This window comes from Lepidothrix coronata, unplaced genomic scaffold (genome assembly GCF_001604755.1).
Source record: "Lepidothrix coronata isolate B3197 unplaced genomic scaffold, Lepidothrix_coronata-1.0 Scaffold171, whole genome shotgun sequence".
In the NCBI taxonomy this organism is placed as follows: Eukaryota; Metazoa; Chordata; class Aves; order Passeriformes; family Pipridae; genus Lepidothrix; species Lepidothrix coronata.
In genome coordinates, this window is record NW_016690351.1 from 899184 (window position 1) to 913078 (window position 13895).

Sequence of the window (13895 nt, forward strand, 5' to 3'; positions counted from 1 at the left end):
TTTTCTGTCACACACATTTTCCCTGCTAGCAGAGGTGCTATATCTTTGTAAAACAATGAGTCTTTCTTCCAGCTATTTAAATATCATCTACAATCTAAATGATAATTGGGTAAAAAGCTTTATTCATTATGATCTCAAGCACACTGTTATTGTGTGCTTGAAATAGAAATCTTGACTTGCAATAACTGAATGTGAATTTGGAGTCATATCTATTTTAACTGTTAGTTCAAGTGCTTTTGATCTCTCTGTGTCCACTTCTAAATGTAAAATAGAAATTTTGGAAGAGGAACTTTATTCTCAGACTGTAGCTGATGGTTGCAGTTTATGGGTTGTCATCGCTATCTTAATGTCTGATACTGATTAGTTATTTTTCCAACTCTTTTATAGGACTCTGGATGTACAACCAAATCGAGTTACTGTTGGTGGCATCAGGTCCATAGAGCCCATCCTTCAAAGGAGAGGACAGGTGGAAAGCCACGATTTTGTGGGCTGTATAATGGAGTTTGCAGTCAACGGACGTCCCCTGGAGCCTAGCCAGGCTCTGGCAGCTCAAGGAATCTTAGATCAGTACGTCTGCTATATGTGGTATCAAATGGACCATGTTTACAATAAAGGAAGCTGTCATGAAAGTCAGATGCTATCCCATTCGGACACTGTCAGAGATTCTTGTAAAAAAAATTACTGTAGAATATATTGTGAAGTGGGAAAAATATAGGAAGAAAGGGAATTTGGATGAAAGGTTCACAAAAGATTACAGAGGCTTCAAAAAAGCAACATCATTACATTTCTATTGCCAATGATTATTAAAGTTGCTTTGCAGGCTGAAATTGAGTAGCCCTGTTCTTGGATTTCTTTATAAATTCCACCTGGTTTTGACTGTACTTATACTGTTTGCTAACCTTCTAGTCCCTTTTATTTCCTTTTAATCCACAATGTCTGTTCTACCACTTTGCCTCTCAAGTATCACTGAATTTCTCTCATATCCTCAGAGTCGTCTTTCATAAATGATGAACTATCTGATTCTATTGTTTTTTCCAGCGCAGTGTTTGAAGTCACAGTCGTAGCAATAATGTCAGTCCTCAGTCCAAATTTCCTAGCTCACCCTTCCTCTTTCAACACCCAGGTTTGTGCTGCTCATTGTGAAACAGAGTCTCTGACAGTCTGCGGCACAAAAAGCACCTAAAAGAGGTTCTGCTCTCTGGCATAACAGAAACAGGAGTTTGGCTGTCAATGAATTATTTTCTCTTTTGTAAGACTGTTACAACTTGACACTGAAAATTGGGATCTGCTTTGAAACAGGAACCGTCTGTGGAGATTCTTGGAATCACAGAATGGTGTGGGTTGGAAGGAACCTTAAAGATCATCTCATTCCAACTCCCCTGTCATAGCCAGGGACACCTTCCACTAGACCAGATTGCTCAAAGCCCCATCCAACATGGCCTTGAACACTTCCAGGGATGGGGGAAAGAGCGATTTTTGCATCTCTGGGGGGAAGAAAAGGAGTACCATTCAAATGCAGGATGCTTCCCAGCATGTTTTCTCTGCTAGTTTCTGCGCATATTCTTCAGCATCTACTTCTCTGATTTCTTTCAGGTGTCCCAGACTGGAAGGTGCTTGCACAACCAGCCCCTGCCAACATGGTGGCACCTGTGTCGATCATTGGTCGTGGCAGCAGTGTCTCTGCAAGGATGGACTGACAGGAAAGCACTGTGAAAAATGTACGGAGGAGGCTTTACTGTCTTCCTCTTAAATGTACACCTAACTGTGGCTTAACCAAATGCTGTTAGGAGTTTCTTTTCAGGGCCATGGGATAATGAATTTTATAAAATAATGGAAACAAGCAGCATGCTAGCCTCTTAAATAATTTTGAAGGAAAAGTCTACAATGGGCTATTGTCCTTTCACAAACTAAAAATAGCAACAATTTAAATGCGTATTTTTTTCTGGTCTGTATATCGCATTTCAAGGTAACTTGCACTCATTTAAAACTGCTGGTTCCCAATAATGTATAATCCGTAACTAAAATAAAGGTATCTCATAGGAGGGATTTGTCTGCTATGGGGAGGTAAGAGGGTAAGTGAAAACCCCTTTATGTAAATGTTGTGTTCATATGCTTATGGCCTCTCCAAACTAAAGTCCTTTTAATCAAATCGACCATAGATTATATGCAAGAAAATATTGTAAATGTAAATGAAAACAAGGCATTTACACTCTAGGGTTATTAACTCTCGTAGGAATAGCTCTGTAAATCAATATGAGATCGTCTAGGAGAGCAAAGTGATTTATTTCCGTGTAGTTGTAGTATAATGACTGGGCTTTGTTTTCTTACATGTCCCATTGTTGTTTAGCTGATTTATATGTTTTTATTGTGCCGTTTTTACAAAAGAATTCAGCCATAATTTTAGCAGCATTTGGTAGTCAATGCTCTGCCATTTTTTATTCACTTTTTTATGCCATAACAAATAGAAAGTTATTATCTCTGCCCTGAAGAGCTTAGAGTTCAATATATCATGAAACTCTACTTGCAGTAATGGAAACAGTAACATCCCTGGGAAGGAATTGCAGTTCTGAGAGCCAGATTTTTTTCCCTACTCCCTCACTTGTTCCTTAGCGAGTTTTAATTTACTATTGACTGATAGCAGCAGTAAATTACTCGCACACTCCCACTCTCAAATACACATTCTGGTTGAAGCCAAAGAACAGAGGGGCTGCAATTGCCATTCAGTCCTGCTCTCCCACCTGACCTGCTCTGAACTTGATCTGTGCTCTGAGACAAAATGGTCATTACGAGGCAGGATGGCTAAAGCTGTAATGAGCTGCACACTCAGTACGTCCCTGTCCTTATCCCAGATATCACTGCTGACACCGCCTTATCGCTGGAAGGCAAAGGACGACTCGACTACCACATGAGCCCAAACAAGAAGCGAGACTACGTGATGAGACTGGGAGCTCGAGGCGCCAGTGTGGGACCCCCAAATGTGGAACACTTGGAAGTGAAGTTCAGGACAAGAAGCGAGAACGGTGTTTTACTTCACGTCCAAGAAAGCAGCAACTTCACTACCGTGAAGGTAAGATTACAGCTAATGCTGAGTTTGGTTTGATTGGGCTACCTCATGCAGAGGGATAAAAATCGTGTTTTTCTATTACTCTTGCTGTTTCTTTTAAAAAATATTGGGCCTTTAACTGAGCCTCGGCACTGCTCCAGTATAATTCATCTTGTCAACAATTCCCTTGCTATTTGCCAAGGTATCAGAAGATCTTGATGGTTTTGTGTCTAATCAGTTTTGTCTAGACTCCAAATAGTGACCGTTTTAAGGCAGCAAGAATGTTGCTTATTGCCATGGTTATTATCATCATTACACTTTACAGAACAAATCATTTCACTATTGGCCTTTTATCATCTGACTTTTTGAGCCTTGAACCCAGGCCCTCCTTAAGCTAGCAAAAATTGCCAAAAAGTTTTCATTAATTCCTACTAACATGGCTTATGCTTATCAAATTAGGAAGTGAAGGATAACTTGAATTCATGAGGTTACTCATAGACCAGTGTCAATATCAAATTATTTTGAGATACATAGCTGAATTAATGCTTCAAATGCCACACTGTTTTGGTTTGCTTTTTTTTTTTTCCTATCAAAGAGCTTATTGCTGCACGAGTTACCTTTCTCAAGAGAAAGTGATGGTTCAGTTCCTGGCTATGACTCAGTCCCTTTACTCATAACTCTAAATGAGTACAACAGTGATGTTGGCAAGCCCCTTTATTGGGTTGGTGTAAGCTCCAAGTTTCCTTGACTGCTCTAAGGCTTTCCAAGTTTTTTTTTCCCGGACTTCTAAAGAAATTCATACAGAAATTCACACTTTCTAAGCTGCAGCCCCATGGATATTCTCTACCTGCCCGATCAGAGGTACGGAGCTTTCCTCACACATTGGCTCTGTTTAAGAAGCAAGTCTGCACTACTTCTCTGGCATATGCTTTTACCACATCATTTCATAAGAAGTTTCTGCCTCAGTCATATTAGCAGATAAGATCTCATTATTCTGAGTTTTGGAGAGAAAAAGCCTTTTTCTCCCTAGTAGCATTTGCTAGGTGAGCTCTACAAGCATTATTAAAAAAAAGAGAGTTGCCTTTCCTGTCTGAAAGCACTAGTGCTGTGTTTATGCAAACACTCTGATCATTGTTAATATTGGTGAAGTTATACAAGCAAGCAGAGGGTGTCAAGTCCCAGACCCAGCTGTGCAAGGGCAAAGAGCAGAGGTTTGCCTCGTAACAGATGCAGAAGTTTGAGGAAGGAGAGGTAACATCAGCATGACGGTTATTGCCAAAAAAATCCTAGATGATGCTAGTTAGTAAAACTGTAGTAATTTAACTGTAGTTAGTACAGTGTGGCTTCTGCACTGCTGTTTGTATCCTGAGTAGGTATCACAACAAGTACTTCCCTCAGTGGTGGCTGAAGACGCCAGCGAAGCTACTCCACATGAAGATCTCCATGACATCTCAGTCCACCTCTGGCACAAAAGTTGACCTTTAGAGGCTTCTGTTTACAGCTTTTGTCAGTCTTCAAAACAGATTATTTTATCACTTGGGTTTTGGGTCTTTTAATACGCTTATTATCCACAGTATGAGCACTCAGAGAAGACCTACCATGTGCTTTTGATATTAAATTGTGCTAGGGAAAAGCTACAAGTTCTGTAGCTGCTTCCATGCCTCCACATTTTTCCTCTTGTAGTTAATTAGTTTTGGTGTAGCTGGGATTGGGGTAAAATCAGAAAAGTGGTAATAAATGAGACCCACTGAGACTGTGAGCACTTGAGTCACTAAATGATGGATATAAACTCCTCACAAAGAACCCAACAGAGGGCTTTATGATATAAAAGGATCCTTAATGCAAGACAGATACAAACCTTTGCAGGTTACATTAATAATGGTCAAATGCAAGTGGAAAATGCTTCCTCCAAAACCCACAGCAAGGAAGAATGTGGGGGTTTCCTTATTACTAAAGCTCCTTGTCATGTCTTATTTTCCTACAAATACACATTGTAGGTAATTCAATTAGAAATAATGGGATAAATACAGCAGGTTAAAGGTGAAATTGCCTGTCTTGCTTTATCTGGAAATCTCATCTGAAATCAGATTAAATTAGCATAAATGGAGATCTAAAATCTATGAATTGTAAGGGTAGAGAATGTGGATTACAGATTACAGCTAACATACTCATATGTGAGAGTGGTGAGACACTGGCACGGGTTGTCCAAAGAAATTGTGGATGCCCCATCGCTGGAGGTGTTCAAGTCCAGGTTGGATGGAGCTCTGAGCAACCTGGTCTAGTGGAAGGTGTCCCTGCTTATGGCAGAGGAGATGGAACTGGATGATCTTTAAGGTCCCTTCCAACCTAAGCCATTCTGTGGTTCTATGCACATATCAAGTTGCAGGAATTAATCAGAACATAACCCTTTTAAGTGATATCTCATTCAGTGAGCTATAGATCTGTAAGGGCTAGTGCTCAGTTTTAAGACAAATGAAAAACAATTTGTTCAGTAAATGGGACTTGGAATATTAGTACAGCTGAATCATCCTTGTAGTTAGGAATATGTTTGCTTTAGTGGTTCATTCTTTTCATTATATTTTACTTTTCAGTTGCTCAGCCATTTAAATAAAACCCAGAAATGGGTGTTTCTCAATACTGTCAGCATCAGCATTTGTTTCAAATTTAGAAATATGTTCTGCTTCAAGGAACCAAGAAGAACATTCCTTATTTTTTCCTGCTCGAAGAATTTATGGACCAGTCTTGTCTCTGGAAATTTTCTTTTCCAAATGCCCCTCGTATGTTATTTGTGAGTCTGTTAGCCTTAGTCACATGCAATTTTAAAGAAACAGAAATAAAGAGTCATAAATCAGTATGGAAGATATCAGTTGTTGACAGGTAAATAGTTCTACAGTTCTTTTCTAAAGTGGATTTAAAAGTTACCATGCTGTGCTCAGTCTTCCCTTAAGCTTGGAGGGTGTTGTCTGATATGGTGTATTTCTTTCTGTTTACATAAAGACCAAAATACAAGGAGGTATTTTTATGGACCATAAAAGACAAGATAAGACTAACGATCCAGTTACAGGCTGCAGACATAAATATGTGTATATATTTGGCTCAGTTAATCTTTTTATAAATGATTATGGAAAATGGTATTTAATATTTTACAATAATCTTTGTTGCTGCATTTCGAAATGTAGGATTTCCTTTGGGATGTGTGATAGTTTAACATGTGCCACTTGTGTTTGCCAGTAACAAAAGCATCGTCTCTGAGGGCAGCTTTGTCAAAGAGGCCCTCAAAGAATCCATTTTCAAATAATCCAAATTATTGCATTCATAAATGAATACGTGCTAGATGCGTTCATTCAGGCTGCTGCCAAGACATGAGCGTGGTCTTACAGCTGTATTAAAGCTGGTGTATGAACAAAGTGCTCAGAAGTGTATGAACAAAGTGCTCAGCTTGCATCGCTAAAGAAGTGAATCCAGAACATTTAACAGTTTCTGGAAAAGAGAGCAGCATTCTTGGAGCCGGTGTGTCACCTCACAGTTCTTCCCAGGTGAACATTATTTTTCCTGGAACAAAGGATGCAAGGCTTTGAGAGCTTTCAGCAAACCTGGGGCTTTGCTGGACTGTGTGTGTGCACGTTCTGCACACTCGTGTTACAGGTCACGCACTGACAGAGCTGCAGTGAGGAACACAGGGTGGAAAGCAGTTGTTTTATTTAACATGCAGAGCATGGAAGGAAACTTGCAAGAAGAGCCACCATGTATGAGCTTGCACAAGTCTGTACACCCTTAGGACATCAGCTGACATACCCAAATTTATGCAATATTTGAGAAACTGGCAGGCTTGGATTTTAGGGATTCTTTTTAAGCTCTTATATCTTAAATGCAGAATTTGCACTGATCTCATTTTGGGATTATAATAAGAGGTTTGAAATCCTGCATCTCATGATTCAGTAGAATTGCGAGGCGTCATTCCTAGAGGAAAAGCCAAAATGTTCTTTTTTTTTTCCTAACAGCTCACAAGTTTTAAAGCCGTTTACTCAAGTAAGCACCATTTGAAAATTTGCCCAAAATAAGGCACTTTGCAGCTTTTCAGGAAGTTTTCTGAAATACAAGTGGTTTTCTGCAAAATACAAATTAGCAGTAAAAACAGATATTGAATGGGATTCTTACTCAAGCCCTGCCATGCCTTATACATTCCTATTGTGTCATAATGAAAACTAGATGCAAGATTTTTGGGCAAGGACAATCTGCTCACTCTGCAAAGCATTTTCCACACTTGCCTTGAAGAAGGAGGAAGAATTATTAGTTTATTGGTTAAAATGTTTTGTCATGTGCATGTCCTATAGCTGGCTTCTCAATAGGTTTTTCTCTTATGATATTAGGCAGGGAATGAGTGTAAGATGTAGATGGGATGTTTCTGCAGAGGTTTCTACATATGATGTATTTAATTCTGGCCAAATATTTAGTACTAAATGATTAATGCATTTTTAGTACAAAACAATTCTTTGGAGGAAAATACACCCCAGCTTTCTGTTACACCAAAGCCACACGTGGCTGTATTAAATAGGCATCACACTGGTGATGTGTGTATAGGAGTTGTTATGCGATATGATGTTAAAATTATCCATTATGTGTTCTTTTGCTCAGATAAAAGGTGGGAAAGTGCATTACATATCAGATGCTGGAGTTGCTGGGAAGGTGGAACGGAACATCCCCGAGGTGTACACTGCAGATGGTCAGTGGCACTCGGTCCTCCTTGAGAAGAACGGGTCTGCCACCATCCTGTCAGTCGACAAGACCCACAGCCGAGACATTCTCCATGCCACCCAGGACTTTGGGGGCCTAAATGTCCTTACCATTTCTTTGGGAGGAATTCCATCAAGCCAACCTTTCAAGAGCACAGTTGCAGGTAATTTTTGTTCCACTTGATTTTTTAATATAGTGCACATAAGCACATTTGAACAAAGATTCTCCGTTTTCTTTAAGGTTACCCAAAGTACTATAATTCTTCATCAGTAATTAGTATACATCCATCCTTTGCCAGAAAAACTGCAAATTGAATGAGTAAGGGTTACAGACTTTGTTCCTTCAATACACACTGCAGGCTTGTTGTTTCCAAAAGCAGGCACTCCATCTGCAGGGCTTTTTGGAAATGGGGAGGTGGCTTTGGTTGCTTGTCTGTACATCAGTTGCTATAATTTTACTATCCTAATGGAGAAAAAAAAGAATCTATCCTTTACCTGGGTCAGAATCTGGAAAACCAAGGCAAAGCTTTCATTTAGGCAAAAATGCTAAATGGAAATTTTGTCTCCATAGAGGTTTGGTAAGTACAGTAGGATTTAGCCTGTTATTATGACTAAAATATTTTCTGAAACTCCACCTTCCTCCTGCTTTATCCTGTTGTCAAATGAAGAATAGGATTTATTTCTGAGCAACAGAAAACAAGGACAATAAGGAATAACCCTCTGACCAACATGTAGCTGTTAAGAAGTAAATCAGTCTCCCTTAAGAGTTAAAGCAACTGTCTTAAACCCTGGCAAAAGAAGTCAATAACACATATTTGATATCATTCCCCCAGTGCTAAGTAAAGATGGAAGTGATTTTTAGCTGCAAAACATGAGATAGTCCAGACAATGTAGATGTAGATTTCACAGAGTTTTTATATCAAAAAATGTTCCTGGCTTCATGATTTGTGACCAGATGAAGTATTTTTGAGTGGAGCAAATTCGCACTTTACACTTGTGTATTGTGAATTTGTCTGAAATGTGTTATGAAATCATATGGATGCTGAGATGACCTTTGTCCTTTTTACATGTATGTTTTATGAGCAGCATGTGCACGGAAAAATCAGAGGCTTGTAGGAAAGCTGGAACAAAGAAAATTGAGGACACTAACTTCTCACCACTGCCCAACGCTGTGGCAGACAAATTAGGAATGTCTGGCTTCCATTAAGAACACACAATCCAAAATGTCATATTCATATGATTTGATTTTATTTTAATATTGGATTACATTGTGTACGACATACCAAGGATTTACAAGGGGTGGTATAAAACTCTGCATGAACTCAGAGTCAAAAATATCTGCAGTACCATTAAAGGCAGACAAAAACATACGTGGGTTACAGTTCCAGGGCTGTGAAGCTGTGTGTCCAATAACATTTTCAAACCTGGGTAGACCTGCTGAATTCCTCATTGCTGTTTATCAAATCACTGCTGCAAGGGATCACCAACTGTGCAGCAGGGTGATCATCATTTTTGCTTTGGCTCCTGCATGAACCTAAATCTTCAATTCTGAAGATTATAAACCTTTAATATCATCTCATATGACTCTAGTGTGCTATTTCATGACAGAATAAACCCGTGGAACCCATCTCTGTGTACCATTTTGCCACAGGTCCAAGCAGAGATCAGCATAAGGTATCACTACCTTAAAACCTTTGAAGAAAGAATTAAGTCTGGAGAACACAGAGAATTATGGGATTGGCAAAAGGCTGGATTTTCCTGCGACCTCACATGCAACCACCCCAGAGAGCCTGGGGATAATTCCATCTCCCTGAGGTCTCACAGCACTAAAATTCGTTGTAGAGTAGCACAACAACCGGGGTATGGGAAGTTTGAGAAAAGGTCACTTGAGATTCAGAGACACAAAAGTATCGTCATGAATGTAGGAGGCAGTAAGGCAGGAGGTTTAGCTGAAGCATCCAGATAATGTTTGGTGCTAGCACAGCCGAGCCAGCTGCACACAGATTTCTCTGTGGAGATGATAGGAAGTTTTAGAAATATGGGAAAATTAGGAAACAAAGGCATTTCATTATATTGAATGAAGTCACTAGAAGGCATATTTGTTCAAATTCAATTTCAAGACATTAAGTACTATTAGACTAGATGTTTTTCTCTGGTAACCATTTGAATTCTTGGCTTGTTTGGTGAACAGTGGAGCCTGTACTGCACTGTTGACAGTGCACATTCAGTCTTCAGGTCCTGACATGACTGTTGCTTTTTCTCCTAGGCTTTGATGGCTGCATTTCCTACATCAAGTATGGCGGGGAGAGCCTTCCCTTCGCTGGCAAGCACAGCCTCGCCACCCTCTCCAAAACAGACCCCTCGGTCAAGATCGGCTGCCGCGGCCCCAATATCTGTGCCAGCAGTCCCTGCTGGGGCGACCTGATGTGCATCAACCGCTGGTATGCCTACCAGTGCGTCCCACCAGGAGCTTGTACCTCCAGCCCCTGCCAGAACGGAGGCAGCTGCGAGCCTGCAGCACACGCCAGCTTCACCTGCAGCTGCCCCGAGGCATACGCGGGACGGACGTGCGAGACGGTGGTGGCCTGCCTGGGGGTCTCGTGTACCCCTGGCCACGAGTGCAGAGCAGGGATCAACGGTGGCCACATCTGCCTCCCGTCCCCACACCCCACCGAGCTGTCCCTTCCTCTCTGGGCCGTGCCGGCCATCGTGGGCAGCTGCGCGACGGTCCTGGCACTGCTGGTCCTCAGCCTCATCCTGTGCAACCAGTGCCGAGGAAAGAAGTCAAAAGGGCCGAAAGAGGAGAAGAAAACAAAGCAGAAGAAGAAAAAGGGGAGTGAGAACGTGGCTTTTGATGACCCTGACAACATCCCACCCTACGGTGATGACATGACTGTCAGGAAGCAGCCTGAAGGGAACCCGAAACCCGATATCATCGAAAGAGAAAACCCATATCTCATCTATGATGAAACCGACATCCCACACGCCACAGAGACGATCCCCAGCGCCCCGCTGGCATCCCCCGAGCCCGAGATCGAGCACTACGACATTGACAATGCCAGCAGCATCGCCCCCTCGGACGCCGACATCATCCAGCACTACAAGCAGTTTCGGAGCCACACACCCAAGTTCTCCATCCAGAGGCACAGCCCACTGGGCTTTGCACGGCAGTCCCCCATGCCCCTGGGAGCCAGCAGCTTGACCTACCAGCCCGCCTACGGGCAGGGCTTGAGGACAACATCTCTAAGCCACTCAGCATGCCCTACTCCCAACCCCCTGTCGCGGCACAGCCCCGCACCCTTCTCCAAATCATCAACGTTCTACAGGCACAGTCCAGCGAGGGAGCTGCACCTCGCCATAAGGGAAGGGAGCCCACTGGAGATGCACAACGATGTCTGCCAGCCTGGCATTTTTAACTATGCCACTCGACTGGGGAGGAGAAGTAAGAGTCCACAGACCATGGCGAGCCACAGCTCCCGACCAGGAAGTCGCCTGAAGCAGCCCATTGGGCAGATCCCTCTGGAGACTGTTCCTCCAGTGGGGCTGTCCATTGAAGAGGTGGAGAGACTTAACACGCCTCGCCCCAGAAACCCCAGCATCTGCAGTGCAGACCACGGCCGGTCCTCTTCAGAGGAGGACTGCAGAAGGCCTCTGTCCCGGACAAGGAACCCGGCCGATGGAATTCCCGCACCCGAGTCCTCCTCCGACAGCGACTCCCATGAGTCCTTCACCTGCTCGGAGATGGAGTACGACAGGGATAAGCCTGTGACGTACACCTCCAGAATGCCCAAGTTATCCCAGGTCAATGAGTCTGATGCGGATGACGAGGACAACTACGGCTCCAGGCTGAAACCCCGGCGCTACCCCGGCCGCCGCGGCGAGGGGGGGCCTGTGGGGGCACAGGCAGCCGGGGCCGGGGAGAGCTCCCTGCCCGTGAAGCTGGGGCAGCAAGCAGGAAACTTCAACTGGGACAACCTCTTGAACTGGGGCCCAGGCTTTGGGCATTATGTGGATGTTTTCAAAGATTTGGCATCGCTTCCTGAAAAAGCAGCAGCAGCAGCAGCAGCAGCGAGTGAAGACGGCAAAGGTGGTACAATAAAGCCTGTTTCCAAGGAGGGGGAAGCAGAACAATATGTATAGGCTTTATCTCCTGGTATTGCCACAGTGCAAAGCCACAGGGGCTGGTCAAACCATTATATGGTTGTAGAAAAGCCAAGGTCAGCATCTGAACCCCAGGCCAGTTTGGATGGAGGAGACTTTAAAAATAATAACCATTATGCTGCTGAAAGAGACTTAAAAACATTTTTAATTTAATTATGCTTGGATGAATTTATTTCTCCTGCATGCATTGTATTTGCAAACCAGATATTCGGCATGCAGCCTTTGGAAAGGGTTTCCTGTTTCCCATTGTTTGGTTCGTGATTCTTAAATTAATAATGCTTTGTTCTGAAAATGAACTAATTTTTTTGTTTTAATTGTGAAGGATGTGCATATTGTCTCCAAATACTAACATGTTTTACGATGCAAGAGTATTGAGGATTTAATTTTCCTTAAGAAGTGTGTGGAAGAAAGATGGTGAATGAAGGAATAACAGTAGTAAGGTGTCTCAGAAAATGTAGTTACCATATCCTGCAGTTGCTCACATGTGACTTTATGGATGAAAGCAGCTTGAATAATTGCTGGCAACAGTGCTGTAAGTCTTATTCCATACAAGAGGTGCTAGAAGCAGCTCAAGCCAGTCAGCACTTTAGGAGTTTTTTTCCTTTTCAGTCCGTCTATTTGTTTGTTTCTTTCTTTTTCTTTTTTCTTTTTCCTTTTTTTTTGTTTGTTTTGGTTTTTTGACAAAGTTGTGTGAGAGCTTCTGAATCTCTATGAATTTTTGGGGATGCTTACTTAACCCTGGTCCCTTCCTGCCCCCCTCAGTGCTTCCCATGGGAGGGGAGTGATGGGCATTTGTCAGCCCAGCCCAGCACCCTGGCTCGCAGCAGCAAGAGCAAAGGAAAAACCTCTCAATTCCCACATCTCTTGGCCTCTCATCTCGGCTGTGCTGCTGCTGCAGTCCGTGCTTCTCCCCTGATTCTGGTTTCCCATCTGTACTATGGAAAGGTAGGAACAACACTTACTCCCCTACCTCACAGGGGTGGTGTGAGGACTAATTAGTTTAACTCATCTGAAGTGCTTCGACATTATAAAGCACTATAATAAATATTATCATAATTATTATTAAAGCACTGCCTTGCCTTTGTGACCTTGGAGTGGCATTTTCTACATTCTATGATTTTCTGTGATGGAAACTTTGAAGAATTATTTATTGTATAGAAAATTACTGCACTCTAGCATTTTGGAGCAGATATGAGGGAAAACTACTTGTAGATTCATTAATGTAGCTTACCAGTTGCCCCCAGTTCCCTAAAGTTTTAGGTAAAATAGAACCCCACAAAGTCTTTACATCTTCATGCAGATCTGATGAACCTATTGTACTGTGTAAAAACTTCAATTTTTTTTTTTTACCTAAGCTGTGTTTTTATATCAATATTTTCCTATGCTGAATAGTTTTCTTACTTTCAGGGAAGGTAAGAAAAATACTTTTTTTACATTTGTTACTTATGTAACATCCATATTTTTCACATTTTGATAAAATTGTAACATACTGTATGCTTTCTACCTGTAAATGCCAATAATAGAATTAAAATATTTATTTAAAATCCTTAGTGTGTATTATCGGTAACCTTTTGTCTTTTCTCTCTCTCTCTACTTTTCACTCCTTCATCTTCACTTTTGGGGTGTAAGTTAAAAGCTTTTTAAGACATATAATCTTTTTATCCAGAAAATAGGCTTTGAGAATCAAGGTGATGATGTAAAATTACACATTTGGGGTTCATTCACAGTGAAGACAGCACTAGTATCACTGTGGAAATTAAATTACTCTCCCTGCAGAGGGGCATCATGAACCCAGTGCACTTCAGGAAGTCCCACTGAGTCCAGTGCGGTTGTTCCTTGCAAAGGGATGGATTTGACCAAGGGTGAGAGGAGCCTTTGGCCCATCCCTCTTCTATTTCATGGCTGATCTCACTATGATTTGGCTTCACCTATCTCAGGAAGATGGAGAACAGTTGGTA

At 42.0% G+C, this 13895-nt stretch overlaps 1 protein-coding gene across 1 annotated transcript in view; it reads left to right on the forward strand.

Annotated features, from left to right (window-relative positions):
- The window catches only part of FAT4 (FAT atypical cadherin 4), a 129150-nt gene extending 115666 nt beyond the window's left edge, over nt 1-13484 (forward strand). The window contains exons 13-17 of the mRNA XM_017829944.1: nt 388-567; nt 1594-1718; nt 2850-3067; nt 7679-7940; nt 10043-13484. Coding sequence (XP_017685433.1) covers nt 388-567; nt 1594-1718; nt 2850-3067; nt 7679-7940; nt 10043-11916 — 2659 coding nt within the window. The 3' untranslated portion in view covers nt 11917-13484. The remainder of the gene's footprint in view (nt 1-387; nt 568-1593; nt 1719-2849; nt 3068-7678; nt 7941-10042) is intronic.
- The last annotated feature ends 411 nt before the right edge of the window (nt 13485-13895 follow it).